This window comes from Haliotis rufescens, unplaced genomic scaffold (assembly GCF_023055435.1).
Source record: "Haliotis rufescens isolate VD_foot unplaced genomic scaffold, xgHalRufe1.0.p SCAF_121, whole genome shotgun sequence".
Taxonomy (NCBI): Eukaryota; Metazoa; Mollusca; class Gastropoda; order Lepetellida; family Haliotidae; genus Haliotis; species Haliotis rufescens.
Window position 1 is genome coordinate 122,009 of NW_025963804.1, and position 25,729 is coordinate 147,737.

Sequence of the window (25,729 nt, forward strand, 5' to 3'; positions counted from 1 at the left end):
GGAAACTGGACAAGTCAGTTAACTCTCTTGCCTCGGGAAGGTGCCAAGCTTGGATCCGGTCTATTTATTAACCGTTACGTGGCTCGGAGGAAGTACTATAAAGGTGTAGCGTATTCTGTGTCCGGTGTCCGTGAGTGTTCTGCATCTCGAAGGAGACGAGACAACCGAGGTTGGAAAAGGTTCTTGGGAAGTTCAGGTGCCATATTTGTGCCAACTGCTGGGAAGATTCTGTGTTCCGCGTGGAGGGGATACGAGTACAATGTAGATACAGATTTAAGACGGCCACATATGCAATGACTATGAAATTTGATTGAGTGAGTGAGTGTCAAGTATAGTTTAAAAGCAACATACTGTCAACGATGGCCTTTATATCGGTTTACCATTCCAACAAATTTGGCTTTCTAGGTACGACTGGGAAAAAAATGTACAGTGTGTGACGAGATGACTCTACCCTACTTCACTAAGAGGTCGGAGGCCGACTTTGATAAACTCCGCTTCCATGGCGGTCAGAAACCTTACCAAGGCGGAGGTCACGTCAAAGGCGGCTACAGGGTCGACCACCACGTTGGACTTAGGGTTTCCTGTAATAAGAGTGTCCGACACTTTTCACACCGGAATTGGGATCCGGTGTCACTTACATTTTCTCTCCAGAAGGATGGAGAAAGAATAATTGACGGATAAACTTCCCTCAGTACCTTTACTAGAATACATGTATACCACCAGGTCTATTAACAAACAAATGTAATGTGTAACCACACTCGGTTATGGTGACTAGGACAATTGACGACAACAGTCCGTAGCACAGGTGGTACAAATAAGGTTGCAGGTTCGAATCTTCACGAGGTTTAAACATATTTGTGTGCATAAATGTGTTATTGTTGTATGGCTAGTAGTATTTCTCTCACACAGGAAGGTGACAATGAAAGTATATCTGTTTACTAGGAGGCAGGGCGGGACAACTTAGGAATGGCCATGAGTCCGAACTTGACCACACAGAAGGAAGCGAGCTACAAAAACATGTTTTATATCACTGGAAAGCTCTCAAGACGAATCCAAACAATGTGTGTCCCAGTGTGTTCACATGTTCATAAGCTCAAAAATTGGCTCAGAAAATGCATTACTGCAGAAATTTCTGGCAGAATTTTTTTTTTCTGCAGAAATTTCTGGCAGTATTTTTTTTTTCTACAGAAATTTCTGGCAGAATTTTTTTCTGCAGTAATATTTAGCCAAATTATTTTATTTCAGGAGAAATAAGGTTCAATCAGTGGATAGTTTAACCTGGAGTTGCTTCAAATGACCTTTTTCCTCAAAACAAACATTTTTAGTTCACATGATTACAGGCAAAAAAATAAAACTAATTTTGTGAGATCTTTCAAAAAATTATTTATTCACATGCAATTCAATTCCTTGGGAGACTTTGCACTTTTCATTCTCATGAATGAGTCACATTTTCTTGGGTGAGGTGATTTTTTCGGGATGGGTCCTGTCACAAAAGAAAATAGATGTATAGATGAGTGGATCCATATTGTCTAATATAATGGATAATGGCAGCCTATACGCAGCTTGAGTTTAACTTTACAATAGAGCCTACGGAATAAAATGTATTATGAATGTAAATAGTGTGCTTTATTTACGTTTTCTTCTCAACATACTTGAAAATTCTTTAATTTGTCTGGTCATTGAACGCTATGTGCACATATTCTGAAAAGATATGAAAAAACCCATTAAAATGCTTTTCATTTCAGTAATTAACACATTCCACAAGCTTTAGACACATGAACAAAGTAAGATAAGTGAGGTGAGTTGAAATTGGGTTGAATGTCACATCCAAGATAATTGCACTTATATAGCGATGTGCGTGTGTGCGCGTGTGTGCATGCGTGCTTGTACCAGTCCGGACTGATGCCGATTTATAGTGCTAGCTCACTGAGATACCATGCCACAGTTTAGCACAGTTTAGACACAGTACACTGACTCCAAGCCGACCAGTCCTTGTTTTAGCCCCTTAATGCCAGCACCAGACAGGGTAACAACAAATACTCTTTTAACGTCTATTGGTATGATGAGGCCAGGGATCGACAATGTAAGACTTACTAAATTTGAATCATAGCATATTGAAAGTTCAAGGTCACATAGCATACGTTAAGTTCAAGGGTTATGAGCTATATAAATACTCTTAGAATTACCTCCATCAATGCGCTCCACATGACCAGGGTACCTATCTGCTCTGTGCACCAGCCATGGGGCCTCTACTTCGTCACCTTTCTTTAACTATATCAGATATACAACATGTATATTAAGTCTTGTAACCTGTATATTAATTCTTTAACACGTATATCAATTCTTGAATGCTTAAAAAGTCACAGTGAAAAGTTTTAGACAATATAAATATGTAAATTGTGATCAGTTCTGAAGATAAATGAGATTTCTGATAAAATGCTATGAGAAATGGTTTTTATTGACAGTAAGTAAGAAAATCATTAACCATGTTGTATTCTGTGTGAAAACTATTATAACTGATTGTGTTGATGCTGTATCTTTGTATTCTGCTTACCTCTAACCTAATCTTGCTTGCTGATTGCCACTCGTCGTAGTTGTAGCCAGTCCAATGTATTTTCATTTTCTCCTTTTGGACCGATAATACTTTAGCTTTATACCTGTATTATATTAAAGATAAAAAATAAATCATGATTTCAGCAGAAAATGAAAGATATATATCTATTTTCACTGTTTTGTCTCTTTTGCTCCACTGACATTTTCCCAAAACTATTATTAGCAGACGGAAAACACAACACTACTAGCATACAAAGTGTATACAAGTTCTTTAAAAAGAAAAGTCAATCAAATCAACCATTATGCACTTCCTGTCCGAAAACATTTAACTTCTATCACATGTCTCCCAAATTTCAAAAATACAATAACAAGTACTTGACACTTCTTGTCAATAACCGTAACCATGAACTGGGCTTCAAAGAGAACATCAAAATATAAGTATTGTACTACTCAGATGCTACCAACATGTGTTAATCTGCATGTCGTCGTAATAAAATGTCGGCTTAAAACCCCGAGATTTCAAAAGAGATGAAAACTGGAGTTACTTGGCATAGGTTGTAGCTGGGTAACAGATGGGAATGAGCAGACAGAAAAGATATTATGTTATTCAGCATAAACTGCAGAAATGGTTCAGTAATGAACATAAATGTCATTTTCACAACTGTCGCAATGCAATTCTGTGAGCAATTTCAAGAGATACAAAAAGTGTGATCCTTCAAGCAAAATTTCTGTTTCAAAATGAGCTATAAGTTTCAGATGAAATGCCTAGTATGAAACGGGCGGGGGATGGAGAAAATTGATTTTCAATCAGGAGAGTTAAAACAATTAATTGATATGAAATAATAAATATTGTTACATAAGGAAGATCATGATCCATCAGTATCTTATATATAATCATAAAAATATGCTTGTGTGAAACGTGATGAAAACAATTCAATATATGAAATTTCCTTCAACAGTGCAAACAGTAATTACATACCAAAAGCCATCCTCCTCCAATGCCTCCACAATCATGCCAACATTGAATTTGCAGGGGGACATCTGTGGACAAAATCAGTGTTATGTGTGTTTATATTAAAGCATGGTACTAAGTGGACAAAGAGGATGTTTTCAACTCACAGTCATTTCTGTATATTCTATTTTTAAGTTTTCAAAATATATTTTCCAGTTTTTCACAATACTGATCTTGCTATAGGAAATGTGGTGATTATCATATTGATAAGACAGTGAATCAGCTTCATTAGCTTTCATCTGAATCGAACCCATGTGGACAGTAATGTTGCCAAGGTTCATAATCAGGGCGAGTCATCAATATCAGTTATAGACATGCACAGCAACAGTGTCCATGGCCCAAGGAAATCCACATACATGTTTACACTAGCATATAAGCTTGTCAGTTACTGCCCATTATTTCTACAATCTGCTCACCTTTTTATTGTGCCGCCTCCTTTGCAAGTATGTCTCAACCTGAAAGAGAATCAAACTATTGGTTTACATCAGGGACTATCTACCATTTTTCACACATTAGGGTTTAGTCAATGAACTATATAAATCAGTTTATTTTTATATATTAACTTACCATTTTCTCAGTTTGAACAATTCTAGATGCCTGCAAATAAGAATAGTTCACATTAATTAGAAGCATTAAAAGGTCATTAAAAGATAATAAAATGTGTCCTTTTTATAGAACTTGGGTACTTAAATGTAGACCACACCAAAAGAAACGATCAGGTGATTGATCATGTATTTGATATTGATATTCCTTTTCAATGACCTGGCACTTACCGGTAGTTCAGAGGAGATGTCAAACAGAAGTTTTATAACAGACAGATTGATTGAGGAACATTGCAGTGAGAGCATTTATTTGTGTGAAACCATTTATTAAAATGGTTAAGTGTAAAAGGAATGTTTGAAAAAAGCATTATTTCGGAACTAAGCCGTTCATATATATCCAATCCATATATGGAAAGTTTTCATAACTTACCTTGTCAGATCCTGTTTTCCTCATGCTTCTAAGCCTTGAACTTGAATGTGGAATCTGATAAAGAAAGTATTAAATACCTTATGCATTTGAAGGATATCATTGTCATTTAAACACTACTCTTACAAAAGATAAACTGTCACCAAAAACATTTGAGATAGTAGAAATAATTCAGAACTGATTTGTGTGTGCAAACGTTTCCCTGCCTGACTTATGGTTGAATTGGCAGTAACTTGAATGAATGAAGTCTCCACAGAACATTGCAGAACATTTAAAACTCCAAAACACTGTGTGTGTGTGTGTGTGTGTGTGTGTGTGCGCGCGCCAGCTATATCAAGCGGCCTGTATTAATATTGAAGTTTGGACCAGACACGCCGCCACTGAGCCTGACCACCTGATACATCAAACTAATAATAGCAATAACATTCTTTTCAAGCTAATATAGTAATTCATTTAATATATGTTGTTCATGAAATGAATAATAAAATAGTTTTTATAATTACCTTTCAACTCTTTTGAGGTGCTCTTCCTTTGTAACATATCACCTGAAAATAGTAGTTTTTCGAAAAGATACATCAGTCGATACATAAAGTTACATAAATTGCATACTTCTCTAATTATAGCTGCTCAAAATAGTTTATTTGATCATGTGGATCATAATAACTTTCAGTTACACACATGTAGTAATATTTTATTATAATTAAGAATAAACAAACCATGTGCACTCATGATATTTAATAGGCACTGTAAAATGAGGTTATAGTAGTATCAGATCTGACAAAATACTTACTGGAAGATCCTGGCATTCCATGATGGGTAGATTCTAATAAAAATAAAATGTTATATAGGTGTATGGTTCCATAACATGTTATTCACTGGTCAGTTGAATTAATTTCAATTAACACACTTCACTTCACATTAAGTATATGCAGATACATGCAGGAAGAGAACTGCTGAATATTGGGTCAATATAGCTTTATAAAATTTTATGGCATTTAAACTCTATGGCAAGATTAAGTATACGATCATAAAGTAGTGAGTGAGTGAGTTGGGTTTAGCGCCGCTCTTAACAGTATTACAGTTATATCGTGGCGTGTCAGCTTAATGTAGGAGGAAAGCCCGAAGTGATGCAGATCTCAGACCTTTACCACTTTGGTGAAACCCTAGAGCACGGGTATGGTGCTGACAAACCTGGGAACAGGTATTCGAACCCACAATCATAGGTTTCTGGCATGCCCAAAGGACACAGCTCTGCACACCGAATTGTGGTGCCATAGACGACTCGGCCACCAGTGTCCCCGGTAACAATAGTATGCAAACTTTCATTTGGTACAGGTGTGCTATCTGGGTTTCTGTTTCTGCTTTACTAACCTCATGATGTTCCTGTGCTGATTCCTCATGGAGTAACCCCTGCAACATAATATCAACGTCAAACTAATGGCATTTTTTCTGAGGATAAATAAAATTCACTATCCACTTCTGATTTTCTTCTGCCAATAAACATCCAATCCAAACAAGGAATCAGCACCTATAATTAGCCCAGGGCTTCATTGCCCGTCCAATATTAGGAGCCTGTACATGTCATGTTGCTGTTGTCATCATGTTACTCCTAAAGGCCTCATGACCAAGATGAAATAATTAGGTAATTGTCCCTGATAAGCCCCAAACATAAAGTAAAAGTATTAGCTCTTATAATTAGGTGACATGGTTCATTTTCATTGAGTATGAATTGTTGTAACTCACCCGAACTAGGGTCCCTTGTAGGTCCAGGTCATCATCACTGAATGCATAAACCTGTAAACAAGACAATACAATATATACAGAGGTCCTTATCATATACATGTATCTCTTATTTTGTAGAAGATAGGGCTCTTGTGCTACTTAACTGGAGAATTTCATGTTTGAATTGGTCCACAGCAACCTATGTTGACGTGTCAACATACCCTGATGGCAAGGATTGTTGCTCATAATAACAATCACCTGACAGGCCGGCTTGAATATTGCCAAGTGTGGCATTAAACAACAAATACAAACTGACACAAGTGACTGAACTTGACATAATACATAATGCACAAACACCACTAAAACAATTGATTGAGATGTTATATATTGTGAAAAAATTCATTCAAAATTCATTCAAAAGTAATTCATCAGGAAGATATAAAATAAACAATGTCTGTGGTTATAATAAATAATGTGTGAAACTATTCCCATAGATGCATGTTAAACATAACCTTATGATAACCACCAGCCAATCATACATATACATATTGATATAAGAACATATAATTATATTGTTAAATATAACTTTTCATGATAATTATGTCACTAAATCTGTATCTTAAGTAATGCATCACCAAATTAATGCTGACCCCTGAATTTAATGTGAGTAGCCCTGCCTATAAATACTGTAGAAGACAAAGTCTTCTTATTTTACATTTGTAAACAATGTAGAGTCTAAAATAAGAATGATACTCACATCCAGCTCAGGCAATCTTCGTATTTCCTGTGATTTCTCCTGATCCTGACATCTTCGAGGCTGCTGTGATTTCTCCATTTCCTGAAATTAAGAGGGAGGATCTCCAGAATTAACGTTTTTTCTCTCTATTTTTTGTATTGTTTCATTAACACCGCATTCAGCAATAATCATGCCTGTACATAAGTGAGTCTCGACAATCTAGTGATTGATCTTATGACCATACTGGCATGATTGGGGTACGACGACACACAATCACTTAAGTCACAGAGTCTGACCACACAAACTAAGTAGTCACCCAAATCGACCAGCACAGATATCTAGGGACCAATAAAAAAAAATTTATTCTAACCCGGACTCCAAACAGACTAAGAATGAAAGTACATTGATCAAGTGTAACTAACCACCAGTGTAACTAAACATACCATTTTATCCAGTTCCTGTCTTAGAACTTGGTTGTTTCCTCAGCTCCTGAATCAAAATGTCCTTCTCTTTCAGTTGTTCTTGCAGCACTAATACTTCAGCAGCTGCCTCCTGATTGTTTCCAGTTCCCTTCAAATATAATATACATTTTCATTTTCATACTAATGACAATTAAAAACAACAACTATATAAATTATTCACATGTTGAAGTTCCTTGAGTGAGTGAGAGTGTTTAAATGACAAAGATCTGATTCTGTCCTTAGTACTCCTTACCTTGTTTTCTTGTTTAATCTGTTTAAGTTGATTGTTGAACTCTTCTTTGGAGATTTCACCATTTCTAAATTCTATTAGCTTCCTATAAAGGGTTGCCTCATCTTTAAATGAAGCAGTCTCCAAGAAAAGACAGGTGTTGACCTTTGTGTTCTTTTGTTCCTTAAGTTTACCAAGGCTGAATAATTCCATAATATCAAGGATGAGACGATAACATCTGTCTGACATCGTAGCTACTGCTAGCTGAACTTTGAAACAACCACCAAAACGGTGCTGGAAAAAGGCATCAAATAGAAGATTCAACACATATTCAGTAAAAATCAACAAATGCATACATCTTAACATGCATGAAGATCCAGGGTAGAATAGGTCTTCAGCAACCCATCCTTGCCGTAAAAGGAGACTATTTTCGTAAGGGGCGACTAACAGGATCTGTTGGTCAGGCTCGCTGACTAGGTTGATGCATGTCAACGATCCCAATCCCGTGGATCGATGCTCTTGATATTAATCACTGGATTGTCTGGTCCATACTCGATTATTTACAGACCGCTGTCAAATAGCTGGAATATTGCTGAGTGCGGTGTTAAACAACAAACCAACTAACCAATCTTAGCCTGCATTACATGACTTAAAGAATACAAGGGAAAATGTGAAAAATAATATGTAAGCCAACTGCTACACTAGCTTCAGGTGCTGAATAACATTTTGGTTTTTTAATTAGCATGTCCAATAGCGCAATCGTTTTCCATGAGTACATGTGTTTAAAACTGTGCATCACACTGATAGAATTGTAATACATGACATGACATCATGGAATATTGTTCTGGTACATAACCTCATGTGTGGCCACATGGAAAATAGAGTATGATATCTTACACGTGATGTCTCTGTTGGTTTCACTGCTGCCTGGCACTGTTTCCTCCATTTAGTATCTGCACTGCAAAGAAGGGCTGTCTCACTTTTACCAGCTGTTGGGTGAAGGTTGTGAAATGCCTAGAGAAAAAATAAAACGAAACATTACATGTAATGTATCAAAAGTGCAGGAAATAAGACAGAAATGATGGTCCATTGAATTGATAGGTGCACACATATTTTGTAAAAGATGTATCTTCAACGGCTTTACAGTATTTGAAATTAAGGGGAGGTTGGGGTGTCGAGGTTTTCATGTATGAATCCTTGAATCTAAGAACCTTCCAATCCTTAACTTGTAAAATTTGGATATGACAAGGACCCCCATGCTTAATTTGGTACCAGTGAGTCAGTGGTCAGTGGAGTGGATTAACAATGCATCCTCCCTATTTCCTGGAGAGGAATATTCATAATGGAAACACGTAAAAAAAATATGATACCATTACGGCAGCCTTAAAATTAAGGGGTTGTTCACCTGCTGGGGAGGTCTCTGCCAGTGATATGCAGGGTATGTCCCCTGGTTTGGCAGCCGAAACAGCTCCTGAACAAATACACATGAGATAGATTCTATAGGCCAATATAAAAAGAAATTGCAATGTAGTAACTTATAGTTTTGTTTAATATACATTAAGTATTTTCTCTCTACCTTCATATTCAACATTATATACACTCATCAGCATGTCAAGTGTCTCCAGGAAGTCGTCTGCATCTTCTGTTTTGTACAGGTCACTCCATAAGTTGTCAGTGACTGCATATTTGTGTAGGGGGCACTCAATGTCCACACTGTCATGAAGCTGAAAATTATATAAGGATGAGTATACTGCGAAAATTACATTGGATTAATTCGTTAAAAGAGACTTATGTATCATGTTTGGGAGAGGCATTCAGATAAGCAAAATTTGCTTGTTTGCCAATCCCTCAACTTTATGGAAATAAATATGTTTATATCAAGAGACTTCTAAACCATAACCGAACTCAAACTAGCCCCACGTGTCGTAAATTGGTGCTCTAAGCTAAAAGGATGGTAAACACGTAAATCATTGGCAAGGGGTACTCAACCCTTATGATCGGAAGGGGGGTCCAAGGACAAAGGAGAGACCAGACCTACTACCCAGAGGGGCCAGTCTGGTAAAGCTAGCATAGTCTATGTCATCAGCAGCTGGTCACTGCGGGATAATGTGGTTTGGGCGTTGCTGTTCAAGTTCGAATTTCCGACAGGCCTGTCTCCACTAAAAAAAATAGATAAATTTTCGGACAGCATAATTTGGTGTCAGATCTTTAAAAACTTCCGAACGACTGTGAAACCATGGTAAGAAGTATTATTATTAATGAAGCAACCTTCCCAAATGTGTGTGCTGCATAAGCTGGAGTGGTTCTCCTTGAATTTCCAAAATATGAATCGACAGACGAAAAGAAAATTAGTTCGCTTGACATATCCATTTGGGGGTTATTCTTTTTTAGTTTGGTGGAAAAATGATATGAAACACTGGGGCTGCCCGAGGACTAAATAAATCATTCATACAATTATTGAAATACCCGTATACATTCTGATTGTCGAGTGACCCCGTGAACAACCAGCACCCTCCTTACCCCCCTTGCCGGTTTTCAATATATTCGATAACATACTACTTAGATGTGAACTGTTTAACTGACAGCTGTTAATTGGTAACGGTCAAGCCTCAGTGAATTTGCATTGGGAGTGTGTGTGTGTGTGAGGGGGCGTCTGGAATATAGGTGGATTCAAGTCGGAATAAAGATAAGATAATGATCTCATAAATTTTATTGAAGGCTTTGAAAGTTTAGGATCGGCGAGACCGTAACACAGAGTAATTAACAAAACGATCACGTGATCGTGGCGCTGATAGACAATACCCACCGACCACGTGCGCGAGACAATGGAAACAGGCCCTAGTCATACCAATCCCTAAACCTAATAAACCAGCTAATCAAGCTAACTCATATAGGCCAATATCCCTAACTTCAAACTTATGTAAAGTAATGGAATCAATGGCTAAAAATAGATTACAACATTACTTAACCCAAAATAACATCATAAACCCAGATCAAAGCGGTTTCACTCCTGGCCGCTCAACCCTAGATAACCTCGCCCGACTAGAACAAGATATTAAGACAGGACAACTAAATAAACAATATACCACAGGCATCTTCTTAGACTTCTCTAAAGCTTTCGACATGGTATGGCACGATGGGCTAATACAAAAACTTAAAACAATAGGACTCAAAGGTCAGATAATAAACTACATCCAGGACTTCCTAAACAATCGTAAAATAACCGTGGGTATAGACCAAACTCTATCGGACCAATGTCCCCTAGAAAATGGTACTCCACAGGGCAGTATCCTCAGCCCCACCCTCTTCAATATAATGATAAACGATCTATTCGAGGGCCTAGCCCCTAAGGTAAACACATCAAAATTCGCGGATGATGGAGCCATCTGGATCCGCACTAAAAGCATGAACATGGTCCAAAATCTACTCCAAAAATCTCTTAATAAAATACAACAATGGGCTGACAAATGGGGCTTCTCCCTTAACTCAGAAAAAACAACAGGAATAGTATTCAAACATAAAAACATGAAACCCGCCTCCCCAATCCTCCAGCTAAACAATCAAACAATCAAATTTCAAAAACAAACCAAATTCTTAGGACTTATTTTCGATGAACATCTCACCTGGGATGCTCACATCCAAAACCTAACAACTAAATGCAGTAAAGACCTAAACACCCTAAGATGCCTAACTGGCTCTAACTGGGGAGCATCCAAAGATACCCTCCTCTCTCTCTCCATATCACTAATTAGATCAAAACTAGACTACGGCTGCGCCATATACAACACCCTAAACAACTCTCTATCTAAAAAACTTGACTCAATACAATATCAGGCTCTCAAACTAATTACACGCACCCAACATGGCACCTCCTACACCTCACTTCAGGCCTTAACAGGAGAAATGCCACTAAGTCTACGCAGGGAACAGCTAAGCTTAAATTTCTGGGCCGCGTCCCAATCAAACCCTCTCATCCAAAACTTAATAAACCAAAACATCAGCCCCAAAAACCAAGCTCTAGCTCGTAAACACCCCTTACTTACCCCAATATCCCAAAGAATAACAAACTACCTAAATGAACACCAAATTAAAAAACTTAAACAAAACTGCAAACAATCAAATATCTTCACCCCTAAACTTAAAATACCCAAAATAGACACAACACTAGCTAGCCAAATAAATAAACAAACCGACCCAAACATAGCTAAAACTACCACACTAGCATACATACACGAAAATTGGCCAAATTGGTGTCACATTTACACGGACGGATCCTCAGATCCGACCTCCAAACACACAGGTTTCGGAGTCCATACCACACAACCAACTAAAACCACACGATCCTTCCGACTCCCAAACAACCAATCAATATTCACGGCAGAACTAATGGGCATGGCCTCAGTCCTCCATAATCAAGAATAAAAAAACACAAAAATATCCTAATACTTACGACTCCCTAAGTGGACTGCAAGCCCTCCAAAACAAAAATACCAAAAACCGACCTAAATTAATAAATCAAATACTTAAAAGCTCCAACGACCTAACTAAGGCAGGCAAACAAATAACCTTCTTGTGGATACCCGCCCACGTAGGAATATACGGTAACGAAAACGCCGATAAAGCAGCTAAACTATCCCTCAAAATCCCAGAAATAAGCTTAAACTTACCCATCTCAAAATCAGAAATTAAAAGTGTAATCAAGCAAAAACTCACAAAAAAATGGCATAACCTATATCTAAACTCAAATAGCCAAATCAAAAAAGTGCTCAGCAAACCACTAACCAAACCCAAAATTCTCCATCCATCGAAAAAAATCGACAGAGTAATCACTAAACTCCAAACAGGACACACCAACCTAAATAACCACCTAAATTTTTTTTAAAAACACACTACAGGTAACTGCCCACACTGCAAACAACCAGAAACCCCAGAACACGCACTCATCCACTGCACACACTACCTAACACATCGAACCGCATTACAAACCACCCTCAATCTAAACAAGGCTCTAACTCTAGAAGCAATACTAAACCCACAAAATAAACTAGAAAACTTCAAGGCCTTAGGCGTATTCTTAATAAAAACGGAACTAATAAAACGCATCTAAAAACACAATAACCTACCAAATCAAAATCACATAAACAAACAAACATCCACCATACCCAGCTCCCTTAGTTCTCCTCCCCAATCCCATCGGCATCTATTCCAAATCTCAAAATTCCCAAATTCTATATAAGCAACCCCTAAAACCCCCCTCTTGGGTTGCACAGACCACCTTCGCCCCTTTCGGAAACACATTAAATGGCCTGGCCGGGCCCGTGTGCGAAATACGCATCAGTCGGAAAGCGCACGTTAAATCTCCAAAGTAAGTAAGTAAGTAAGTAAGTAAGCGCGAGACAATGTATCACCGTATGAAGTGACAATACCCGAGGAAATTTAATTGCCAAGTTGGCAGGAAGTCTGGCGGCACGTCACGTACAATATGCGTCGTTTGGGTATTCTAAATTGTCCCAGCACCAGCTTTGATGGGGCAATAAGAGAAGATGACATATATGTTTTTTTTAGGAAAACCAAAGACGTATATAGTATATACGTCCGTGGGAAAACATTAATACAACAATTTGTTATATTCATAAACATTGGGTCCAAAAAGTTATTTTTATCTAAATATTTCTAACGTTAAAAATAATAGAAAACTCGCATGTAAATTATCAAAATACTGCATGTATTATTTTGTAATTTTTCGTGTTTTCACTGATCACCACAGGCAAATTCATGGTCACATAGCTACCCTACAAGTGTCGCCATACAGCTACAATAAGTTGCCTAATGTACATGTAGAAAGTATACAAGTCGCAATAACACCACAGGGGATGGAGATATCTCCTTTTCGGATTAGTTTGTTCGCGTATTTTTTTATCAAAAGTTGTAGAACTAAATACACTAAAATTAGATTCTTACAAAACGCGTTTCGCATGGCAGCAAAGCCACACAATCACTGTTTGGAGTACAGTTTGTTATTTGGTTGTTGTTATATAAAATAACCTTGTTACCAAAATGGTTTATTTCCACGTTCTAGGGACGGCGTTTCCAGAAATAAAACAATAAATATTTTGACGTCTTACCTGTATCGTAACTGCAAGACGGTAACCAGACGCTGTAACTTTGCTGACTGCACGTGGTTCGGGATCTTTGCTGTGGCTGAAATAAAGAGTGCTATTTTTTACAGAAAGAGACCACGTTGCTTGTGCCATTGTGCAAGAATGCGAAGGTACATATACACGAATATATACAAGTCACATGACAAAGAAAGGTTTTTACATGAAAGGTATTTCAAATCTCGATGTTAGATACCTTGAGAAATGTAGATTTAACTGAATCCAATCCGATTACGTGTTACTATCATTCATTACAAATGGATAATACGATATTGCATTATAGAGAGGGTAATTATAGCTACCTGAAGGAGCAACCATATGTCCACTCTTTTAAGTTGCCGCCAAACCGAACGCGTAATTGTAACTCGCAAGAACACTGTGTACACAGCTTCTTTCTAAATTTGGAGAAGCGTAAGTGTGGTGAATGAAACAATATGAATGTAAGTCAGGCATGAAGTTGCACGGAGGAACCAACGTGAGACTTTATAATCACATGGTTGTTCATATATGTTATTTAATGCGTGATAGGTATTACCGCTTAAAAGGTGGTTTTGTATTTATAATAAAAACCGATCGTTTACATTTAACATAGAATATAAAAATAGTTTTGTCTGGGTAGCAACATAACTGTTGCATAGGGTATGTTGTTTAATGATAATACTATATGAAAATTCCTCGAGCCAGCTGACTTACACTATGGATAGTTTTTTAACAGTTATACAAAATCACCTTGAAACGGCAAAATATTTATTTACTATATATGTGTTTCCAGGGGAAAAGCCTGTTACAAAGTCTGTGTCTAAAAAAGAGTAAACTCGCTCCTTGTCGGACCAAACTGAATGTAATTAAGTTAACTACCTATGTACATTATTAGTGGAGTACTTGAATTAATATCAAATTGTAACCCGAGATGCTGGTGCCACACCTTATTACGTGACCACCCAGTGAGGGGTGAACACTCAAGGGGGCGTGATGTGATATACACCCTTGTGTTTGATTTGGTATACCAATTACGCCCGACCGACCATAAAAATGGTATATATAGATTTAACCCTAATCAGGTATCGTTTGATATCGTTAAATCTTCGAGAACGTTCTGTCAGACGAGTAAACGATAACTATTTAACAAGTCGGTAAATCACATCGAAAACCCAAGTTCTGGTCGCAGTGAGAAGCTCTGGATGCCTTCAGGAGGGTTCACCAGCTCTGCTTCAACAACGTTGACATGGGTAAGAAGCATTTTATTCTATTTTTGTACACCAAACACTTTTACAGATCTTACCAACGTCATCAACAGTCAAGGCAGACATCTTTCTTCAAGAAATCTGCCCAAAAGGAAAAACACTGAAATTGGTAAGTAATGTTTATGTGCAATGTCGTTAAATATAGTTCATTTATTGCATCGGCACTATTAGGTTGAGCTACGAACGCGAAAATAAACTGGTAAGGCGAATGTAGGGGTGAGGTCTTGCGTTGCGCTGGGTTTTTTTACCACCACCGACTGTGTTGCCAATTTAAATTTCGTTTCGGAATCTAAGCACGGTGCATGTTTTTTTTATCAAAATTTCAACATGAGCTAGGAAAGGAAGTTCGGAAGAGTCAGGGCTCTGCGAACGTACGCAGATTGTGTAGCCTTTATATATATGGCTTCGCGTGGCATTATTTTGGTGTTAATTGCTAGGGTTCGAGTTGGTGGGTGGCTCGGTGTACTCTGTGGTGCTAACAGTAGGCGTAGGGCTATAGACTACTAGGCAAGTTTACGAGATATTGCGCATGCGTGTGACGTCACTGCCCGCTCTCCCATTCATCTTTTCTTGAAACCACACCCGCAATTGTTTATGTCAACATGACCGACCAATGGGATTAACTGGATCAACGCTTGAAAAGGTAAGAATTTATGGCTAACCCTTGCCCAAAGCCAGCTGACCTTAATGACCGAAAAGGGGTTTTGGATCATAAAGACGTGTAAGTTTCCCTAAGACCGAAAAACGGGTGTTGGATCGTAAAGTTGTGTAAGTTTCCCTAAGACCTAGAACGGGTGTTTGATCGTAAAGATGTGTAAGTTTCCCTAAGACCGAAAACGGGTGTTTGATTGTAAAGATGTGTAAGTTTCCCTAAGTCCGAAAACGGGTGTTGGTTCGTGAAGCGAGAGTCACCAGAGCGTGAGACACGGTAACGGTATAACGAGACAGCGGTGGCGCTATAGCGCGGTAATTGAGCGGATGGTAGAGCTCGGGCTGCGCCCGGTAAACTGCATTGTTGAATTTTCTTCGTGAAATTCTGAAAGCCCAGGAATATTGCAAAATCTATATTAATAATTGCTGTTTCCAACTGGATACATATAAAGGTGATCTTCAAAATGGAACCGAATTTAGCATGAAAACAATATTGATAAAAGTAAGGGTTTGGCAAGGAGTATTATGGATAAGACCTTGAATAACGTATCGATACCAACCATATACATACACTACCAGGCATTGTTGGTATATGTATCCAGTTGGAAACAGCAATTATTAATATAGATTCTATGCACAAGCCAAAAGTTGAATGTTGTGATTACGACAGGTTGGGAGTGTCAGATCATAAGTACCTGGTAACTGTTTTGGGGACAAAGTGTCTAAAACATAATTTAGGATTTATTCATATTCAATGCATCTATTCTCAAATCTCACAAATTATCATCCTTGGTACATACCTTTTCAAACAAAATTTTGTGAAACAGGAATAATCTTGTGAAAGTAATAAGATGTTACTGCTCCCTGAGGTAACAAGATTATCAAAAACATTGACAAGAATCATTCATCACCAGTCAGAATGTGGATAAGGATTAAGGTACTTTGACAGAATCATTCATTCATAAAATCGTGAATGTCATTACAAAGCACATCGATAACAGAATTGCGTTGCAAAAATTGTAGTTGTAATACAGATAGGATTAAGCACTATGAGCAACGATGAGACATTCAAATCCACACTTGTCTGTCTGTTTTTATAAAGGTTCACATTTTGCTGTTGTGTTTTAGTTCAGTTTTATATCCATTTTGATATGTACTTAGAGGTGACAAATATTAAGTAAGTGAAATAGCCACAAGTTTCAAAACATACTTTACATAACTTGTTTACTTCAATATAATATATTGTGCTTACATTGGTAATTCATGTTTTATATAAAAATACACATTAATACTTATTTCTACTTATGTCATAGAAAAGCAATAACTGTTGACATTGGTTTGGGGAAAATGAATGTAATTTAATAGCCAACTGGATACTTTTTACATTATTATTTTAATTGCCCATTCAATCAAAAACAACACACACTTGTGATTCCTATGTCAATTGTTCAATATCATTTAAAAATATACACTTGGAAATAAAAGTTGGAATAATTACGTCAGCTTGGAATAATTACATGAGATAATACTGTTTTAATATCTTAAAGGTTTCATTTTTTTTTATACAGCAACATGCGAGCTCGACGGTAACATTGATGCAATCATGTAATCTATAGGATCTATGGCTACATGTATCTGAGAGAACTTGATTAATCTTGACAAATATTGTATGACTTATTCATCATTCTTGTTGTGAATTTCAACCAGTTCCGAACACTACATCTGTGGCACTGACAATATGGCCCAAAACATACAGTTTATGTTAAGTGGGAAAGACATTGTCACAATACTTAATGATAGATTATCATTTTGAAAATACATGACACTGATCTTATTGCATCACAGTTTTGTGAATTAAGATGTTTGTTTATGAATGGTTTTTTGTATTGCATTATTCATCAAAATTTAAAAAATCAAGTTTTCATTGACTTGACATTTTCAGTATTAATGTTTTGACTACACTAGTGTCTTTAGACTTTAAATACATGTCATTCTCATCTTACTGTCACTCTGTCTAACTCTGTCTATTAATACCTATATATATGCAACCAAATTTATCCAGTATTTAATCAGGAGATCAAAATACTGTGTTTCAATGTTTCACTTCGTAACCTGTAAACTGCACTAAATTGAATTTGGAAAAGAAAATGTGAACAGATAACCGTGCTCCACATTAAAAACATGTTGTGTTGTGTCTATACTTGTGGTAAGAGGCGACTAAACAATAAGTTCACTGCTGCATCCCAGCAACAGTGTTTTTGGAAACTGCTCATTAATAAGCCTAATTGATTGAATAGATGAATTTTGGCAAAACTCACAGGCATTTCTGTCCGTATAATTGTTTTTTTTATGTGCATGCATGTGGTTGCATGTTTAGTTTGTCCATGTATTACTGCATTAAAGCCAATATGGTTGTTGTGTAGAAACCCTCATTGCTTTCTTCTTAAACCCTGAGTAGTTTGGTAGCCAAGTGGTGAAAGCGTTCACACATCTCGCCAAAGACCCGGTTTCGATTCCCCACATGGGCACAGTGTGTGAAGCCCTTTTTATTTGTTGCATTTCATGTCAAACAGAAAACAACGACTGCCATGTTATGAAAATAATGTATGCCATGAAGACAAAAAATTATAGAATCTGTCTTATTCCCACTCATAAATGCTGTTCATTTTGAGATATCATTCTTATTTTTCTGCAATCCCAAAACAAGTGTCAGTTTCACAAAACCCATGCTTGCCATAAAAGGCGACTTTGCTTGTCTTAAGAGGCGACTAACGGGATCGGGTGGTCAGACTCACTGACTTGCATTGATGCTCATGATATCAATCTCTGGAATATATGGTCCAGACTCGATTATTTACAGACCGCTGTCATATAGGTGAAATATTGCTGAGTGGGGCACTAAACAACAAACCAAACCAAAACATATATTACTGTCTACATATCCTACTGGTAGGGAGTTATGTAGATTCTTATTTAGAAACCATTGGAGCTTAGTATCCACAATGCACATATATAGGTTACGTTATTGTAGTTTGTCCAGTATTATTAGTAAAGGATGTAATGGGATCATGCCATGTATGTCAAGACATTTCTTTGTACATTATATTTTGTAACACAAGTTTGTCTTCTTGTAAGTCATCTACATAACACATACCTTTTCTATACCAATCTTTCATAAAATCTACCTTTTCTATTAATCTGAATTGTTTACTTTTAACCAAACTATTTCTGGTGTTCCCTGTCATGATATAGCAGGAATATTGCTAAAGTGGTGTAAAAACATCATCACTCACCCACTCTTTAATCTCATTTGGACTGTAGTGTTTCAATGTGATTTTGTCTATTGATACAATGGTTGTAAGTGAGTAGTTTACATTGTGAGATAAATGTTTATTTTGTCTTTGCAAAGGTGACCAAACAACTGTGAAGAGAAGACTGGTCAAATTTGAAGACTTGATAAGCGTGACAGAATTGATTTCCCCAGGTACGTTTATTAAACATCAATGGAGAAATTGATTTTACCTTTTTTCAATGTGTCTAGCTAAATGCTTGGTACAGGCCTGTTGAATAAATTCAATGTTCGTCTGGTAGGCTTGTCTAATTTTGGAGGCATTGGGGATTTCTGAGAATGGAAATTGGCAATTGTTATATTTGTATGACTATCCAATTACATTAAGGTTGCGATTTATGTATTTTTCAAATATTTATTTGACATTTCCAGGACCAGTAAAGCTGCAAGATTTTGTTGGCCTGTCAGAAGTGGATGCTGCAATCCAAGGTATCACTTTTAGTGCTATCATGAAGATAGTAATCAATGAAATTTATTGGTATATGATTCCACATACAATATCATGTATTGCGTATTTCTGCGCTGTCCAGCTACATTTATGGAGAACAAATCACTAGATACTCCCCTCTCAAAAATATAGTTGTCATATATATGACGTCATCAAGTTGCGAGCTCATTTTCGAAAGGACGTCATGATAGAAGAAGTACGCTTTGATCTTCATTGTTTAAACAAGTCTATAGTTTATAGGTTACAAGTTAGTTATGCTATACATTTTATTTATTGTTGTATTTCAGTGGCACCATTTTCAAAGGAGGAACCTTATTCTGACAGACGGCCCTTGAGACTTGGTCCAAGTGAGTGCACAATTTATCCTCTCCTTTGGTTATTCTGTTATTGTGGTTTATTGTATATGTGTATATATGCTATGGTGGTGAGTCCAGCGGTAATGCTGCTTCAGAAATAGTTATGGTTTAAAATGATGTATTGCAGGGGAGAGGTCTAAGAGATGTGGACAACGAGAGGAGAAGGCAACAACGTCACAAGTTATAAAAGAAACTTGGATGACCAAGTGCTGTGTCAAAGACTGCATGAAGACACTGTCTCTTGAAGACATAACTCAACTCAGGAGGTCATTTTGGAGGAAGACCCAAACGAAACAAAGCCACTTCATCAACAGCCATTTGAGAGCAGTCTTCAGATATCAGGAAGAAAGACTGTCAGATGTTTGCTTTACCCTCGAGGGGCATGAAGTTTGCAGTGTGTGTTGGTGTGCCGTATTTAAGATCAGCAAATCCAGGTAAGTTAGACATTCCTGTTCTTGAAAAACCATAATGAGTGACATTCAGTAGACAAGTGTCAAGTGTAAAGATGAAATCAGTTACTACATTTTCTTGAAGATTTTGAAGTGATCTTTTTCTTGTGATTTGTCTATGTGGGGATTGTGTCAAGTACAATGGGTTTTTTTTAAATTTCTGTTTAGATTTTTCCATCATGGGAGAGCTGTGAAGGACTCTCTTCCACACAAGGGAGATCGAAGATCAGAACAGCACTATGATTCCAAGAAGTACCTGGAGGCAAAAGTGTGGCTGGATCAGTATTTCAAAAGGTTGGTTTCCAATTTTCTTTCAAAAAGCTTTGAAACAATGTAGACAAATCTAGGTTATGCGACTCATTCATGTTGCTATTGTACACGACACTACTAAGTATACCCTTAAAGGGGAAGTGTACACGCAAAAATCACTTTCTTTCTTTTTCTAAACAAAAAGCAATTTTAGAATTAATTAGTATCTGTGTTTGAAAATAGACACTCATTTTTTTCACAGTGAACGTAGGAAGCTCACAATAGTGTGAAAATGATATGCCGTTATGAGGCCTTCGTTTTTCGAGCTAAACAGGCCTGAGTTATCCCCCTTAGATTATGACGTAATTGGTGCCAATTCAACTGGGTCCCTGTCTATTCTCAACGCAAAAGATATCAAGTACCAGTTTGCGGTAAAACAACATGGTCTACGACACACTCCGGCGCTGTGATGAGTCAGCATAACACAATTATGGCTGGCATCTGAGACGCTAGAATCACAAAACTGTACCTACACCACGTGAAGCGGCTCTAACAAAGCATGATGACGTCATAATGTTTATCAATTGGCACCAATGACGTCATATTGCAAGGGGCATAAGCCATGGTGTTTTTGTTATGGAAATATAACACTTGGTTAATGTGAAAAATATAAATCGTTTTAATGCAAAAAATATGTTAATTAAATATGATGTTTTTATATTTTTGTCTATGACACTTCTATGTTAACACTTTTAATGTGGAAAAAGTACAAGAAAAATAGGTTCATTTCCGTGTGAACTTGCCCTTTAAGTTCATGTTTATGATGCTGTAATATGTGTATTTGCTTGGGATCGACTTGTCATCATATTCCAATGTGGATGATGCTCATGATGTTGATCATTGGAATGTCTGGTCCAGACTTGATTATTTACAGACCACCATCACGTAGCTGGAATATTGCTGAGTGCAAACAAACAAACATGTTTTTTTGTCACAATGCGGCTGCTGTTATACATTTTTGGTGTTTTTGGGTGGAATGGATCCCAGCTGTTGGGGATGTAACGATACAGTATTCCAGGATAGGATACGATCATGATCAATCATTACCATCATCAAAGGACATAAAAATTAGCCCAAATAAAACAATGCTGTAGTGGGGCTGTAGTGGTTTGAGATAACACACATGATGTAATTCTCATCATTGAATGCTATACATGTGTCAGGGATAAATGTTTCATTCAAACATGTAAACCAATAAGAGAATGTATTAGTAGATAGCACTACCCTTTTTGTGGATGCCTGGTGTCATTTTTTTCAGTGATCCATTCACTGATATTCAATGATATAATTTTCATCTCCCTTTTTGGCCTTTTGCTTTTTGTTTGGGCAAACACCTAGTTTTACGCCACTTTTAGCAACATTACACCAATATTGCGGCAGGGACATCAGCATTGAGCTTCATACATTGTACCCATCATTGGTGTTATGAGCAAAAGCTTTTTAACCCCTTGGCTACCTGACCATTTCCACCTACTTTAAAAGAATTCTTCTTGATGGCACACTTATGTGTTTTTGTGAGTGTACATTTCCATACCATCTCAAACATGGTATACATTTTCTTGAAAATTGGATTGCTATGGGTGCTGAGTTTCTATATTCATGAGATCAACTTTGCAGTAGATAAATACAAAAGTTTGTTTGCAGACATGGTGACCACATGCCACACAAGACTGAGATTCAGCTGCCATCATGCCTTACAAAGGGGCAGATCTTTGAGATATATGTTGAAGATTTTAGCAGTATAGGCAAGCCAACTATAGGATATAGCCGTTTCAAGGAGCTCTGGAGGGAATTCTTCCACTCAGTGAAAATACTGAAGGTATGGTTTTACTGTCAGAGGCATACCAAGTACCAATTTGGAATAGTGTCAACATTTTGCTTCATGATACCGTGAGCAAAGCTGCATCTGGAGTTTTCCAGAACATTAAAGTACATTATTATGACTGTTTGAAAGATATTGTATCTGTCAAATGTCTTGTGTACAAATTGTTAAAAACTATGAATGTATGATATAAAACTGTATGAGTGTAATTTGTGTTCTTGTCATTCCAGTCCAAGGACTTTACACAGTGCTCACTGTGCATCTTATACAGAGATGCCCTACAAAGACGAAACTTGGCAAAGGAAGAGGTTGAGTCCTTAAAAGAATCAAAACAGGGACACTTAGCTTTGCAAAGGTTTGCTTTCTTTCTGTAATAGATGTGTAGAGGTTATATGTAATGGGGATTAGGAATCTGATTTGGGATCATGAGAAGATTCCAAAGAATAAACACATGACTAAATGTGGGCAACTCTTCCTACATGAAGGGACCACTAACTACATTGTGATTGTTAATAGCTTCAATGTTAGGTATCACCACTACCTGACTAGGTACTGTTTATTTCAATGTCAAAATACATTTATATCAATAATTCACATGTTTTTATTACAATTAATTTATGTTCACAGATTACTTCGAGAAAAGTACTACAAACACGGGACAAAGCAAAGAGGTCACCATCAAAATATGTCTCCCTCAATATTGACAACATGGACCAGAACAAAACAAACCTTCCTGTCTTTCCGGATCAATCAAAGGTACATGTAAAAAGAACTTATTTAACCTAAGGCTCCTTTAACCACATTGAAATTCACATTTCTGAAACTAAATATCATGAATGAAATTAAAATTAAGTGTAAAATAAATGTTGATATGGTTCCTGCACATACTAAGTCTGTTCTTACAGGTATTAATTAACAGTCAATGTTTGTGACATTTCAGACTGATGTCAGCTTAGCGCATGTCAAGCACCATGTGACAGGTGTCGTAGATCATGGAAACCAGGAAACCCATGCTGTCATCTGGAATTCCTGTATTCCAGGTGATGCAAATGTCACCTGCACAGTGCTATTAGATGTCCTCCATAGGATTGCACAGGTAATACTAATAAATATTTTCAATATCTCTCGTGTCATTTAGACAATTGTGGTTATAATATTTTACAATGTAATGGTTCTTGTATGCCTCTGATAATAATTCCTAGTTTTGTTTATTTACTTTACAGGTAATATAAAAATAGTATTTATTTAGATAAATATTAATTTCAGATGAACCATGGACAACTGCCAGAAACTTTATACTTGCAAGCGGACAATTCTCCAAAAGACAATAAAAACAAGACGGTCTTGTATTTTTTGGCATTGTTGGTCAAGTTAAAAATCTTCAAAAAGGTATGTGCTTTTTAGATATATTTTTTTTCATATACAAATGCTATTGATTTTCAACAGTGGATTTTTCAATGTGACAAATGTGACAGTGTCACAGGTAACACATTTACACCCAATTTTTTTTCGAGATTTTATACATAAAACTGACCCTATAATATGCAAAATTGAATGTTCTGTCATAGGAAAGACTGCAACTCACTATTTATACAAACGTGCAAATTGGCAGTAATCAAAGATCAGACCAATGATTGGAAATGAGCCACTGACATACAGGGTTTCAAATTTACATTCATTTTCTAATCGGTGACTAGTAAAATCAGGAAGGACCAGTACCATTTCTTTGTGTTTTACCATTAGGTACATGGCAACTCTGCAGCAGATCATTTATGTGAACTTATATCAATTAATTTCTAAGTCTTATATATGAATGACTACATTAATGGACATTCAAAATATATAAATGTAAAAGCCTTTGAAAAAAGGATGTATTTATTCCTAGAGGCTATACTAGACAATTCAAAGTAAATGCTGAAATCACATGTGGTTAATATTTTTACAATTTATGTAAATTGTTTTAAACCACATTAGAATTGTTTTGAAGCAAAGGTATTTCATGTCCAATTGCTCATCAAGTGGAAACGAATCTGCAATGTTGAAACTTGAAAAATGCACAAGATTGATTTTTCTCTCAATATACTCAACATATTCAATATTCTCAAGTCTGTATTCTGTAAATAAACAAGTTTTGATTTGTTTTCATAGTGATAATACTATTTTAAATTCTATTTTCAGGTGAAACTTTCTTTTCTCATGGTGGGACACACGCATGAAGATGTGGACCAACTGTTTAGTGTATTTGCAAGAGAGCTAAGACAGAAGCCTGCAAGAACACGCGATGCCCTCCTTCAAGTCCTTGCCAGTACAAATGATCCAAGACCAACAACGACTGCACTGGAAGGGGTTTGGGACGTTAGGCAATTGTTTATGGACTCGGATTCCCCAAAAGGCCACAAGGAGACACATGTGTTTGTGTTTCGGATGTATGGATCCGAGGTCTGCATGTATTACAAAGATTGGCCAGTGAAAAGTGAACAGTATAGGATGTTAACATTGGATGTCAATGTTGACCCATCTACACTGACACCAGTCAGACTGGACAGGCAAAAGGTAGACGACACCTGTAAGGCCATGGAGAAAGACTTGGCCAAATGGGTGTCTTCTACCAGGTTGTCTGCAGAGGATAGCTTGTGGTGGATGTCCTACCTTAGAAAGATGGGGGACATCCGGACACCCACCATCAAGCTATCAGACTTCAAGCCCTTCATGCCTGCCCCAAGGGAAGCAACAACCCTCCCAACTAAAGTTCAAGAGGCAATAGAGAAGAACAATGATAGACTGCAAAAACAATCGAAGGTAATTTCAATAAATATTGCATTTCTTTTGAAATATGTATTGTGATGTGTTATATTAGGGTTAGTCAGCATTACTGACATCCCAACTTCCATGAGGTTACTTTTATACTTGTATAGATGCACAGTGATTTGCCTGTCATTTTAATTATGTTCTCATATTCTTTACAAAAAATTATTTTCATTACTTTCAGATCACTCTGACAAAGCACCGAAGACAAGCGTCAGTATCCGAACAATAAAGAAGGAGCAGCAAGTATCGCTGAAATCTACATGTTTTGTCTAAGCTATGTGGCTGAGATATTGCTGCGGATTGCATTGGAGGAGTTTTGTACTTTGTATGTTTTTGTATCTTAGTAAAGCTGTGTATTTAGAATTGTATATATAAAAGATGAATTGTGCACAATGAAATTTATGAAACAATATATGCAGTTGTATCGAAAAATTGGTTGTGTTCTATATTTTC

General features: G+C 37.0%; 1 protein-coding gene and 1 pseudogene across 3 annotated transcripts; one reads left to right on the forward strand and one right to left on the reverse strand.

The window, feature by feature from the left end:
- Window positions 1-1,331: 1,331 nt before the first annotated feature.
- Window positions 1,332-14,092, reverse strand: LOC124126670. Of its 3 annotated transcripts, XM_048393911.1 has the most exons (18): window positions 13,808-14,092; window positions 9,259-9,406; window positions 9,088-9,153; window positions 8,580-8,696; window positions 7,707-7,976; window positions 7,436-7,562; window positions 7,014-7,094; window positions 6,278-6,328; window positions 5,906-5,944; window positions 5,325-5,357; window positions 4,538-4,591; window positions 4,133-4,162; window positions 3,982-4,020; window positions 3,533-3,594; window positions 2,555-2,657; window positions 2,187-2,271; window positions 1,653-1,701; window positions 1,332-1,483 (listed from the first exon to the last, which is right to left on the reverse strand). In XM_048393911.1, exons 6-17 carry the CDS (start codon window positions 7,436-7,438, stop codon window positions 1,664-1,666), a joined length of 618 nt encoding a protein of 205 aa, XP_048249868.1. In that variant the 5' UTR covers window positions 7,439-7,562; window positions 7,707-7,976; window positions 8,580-8,696; window positions 9,088-9,153; window positions 9,259-9,406; window positions 13,808-14,092; the 3' UTR covers window positions 1,332-1,483; window positions 1,653-1,663. The 3 variants fall into 3 exon arrangements, 2 of the variants coding, with proteins under 2 accessions (XP_048249868.1, XP_048249867.1); XR_007220249.1 differs by lacking the exons at window positions 1,332-1,483; window positions 2,555-2,657 and having other exon boundaries at window positions 1,690-1,701; XM_048393910.1 differs by lacking the exons at window positions 1,332-1,483; window positions 1,653-1,701; window positions 2,187-2,271; ... (7 more) ...; window positions 6,278-6,328; window positions 7,014-7,094 and having other exon boundaries at window positions 7,106-7,562; window positions 9,088-9,406.
- A 928-nt stretch (window positions 14,093-15,020) lies between these two features.
- LOC124136180 lies at window positions 15,021-25,527 on the forward strand (annotated as a pseudogene).
- Window positions 25,528-25,729: the final 202 nt, after the last annotated feature.

Bases quoted from the DNA above. Each gene is read 5' to 3' on its own strand.
- LOC124126670 (XM_048393910.1), bottom strand. From the start codon at position 9,273: ATGTTGAATATGAAGGTAGAGAGAAAATACTTAATGTATATTAAACAA. The intron at 7,977-8,579 runs GTAAGATATCAT...GCCTTTTTCCAG, and splicing joins AACCAACAGAGACATCACGT to CACCGTTTTGGTGGTTGTTT. The intron at 7,563-7,706 runs GTAAGGAGTACT...TTATATTTGAAG, and splicing joins AGATTAAACAAGAAAACAAG to GGAACTGGAAACAATCAGGA.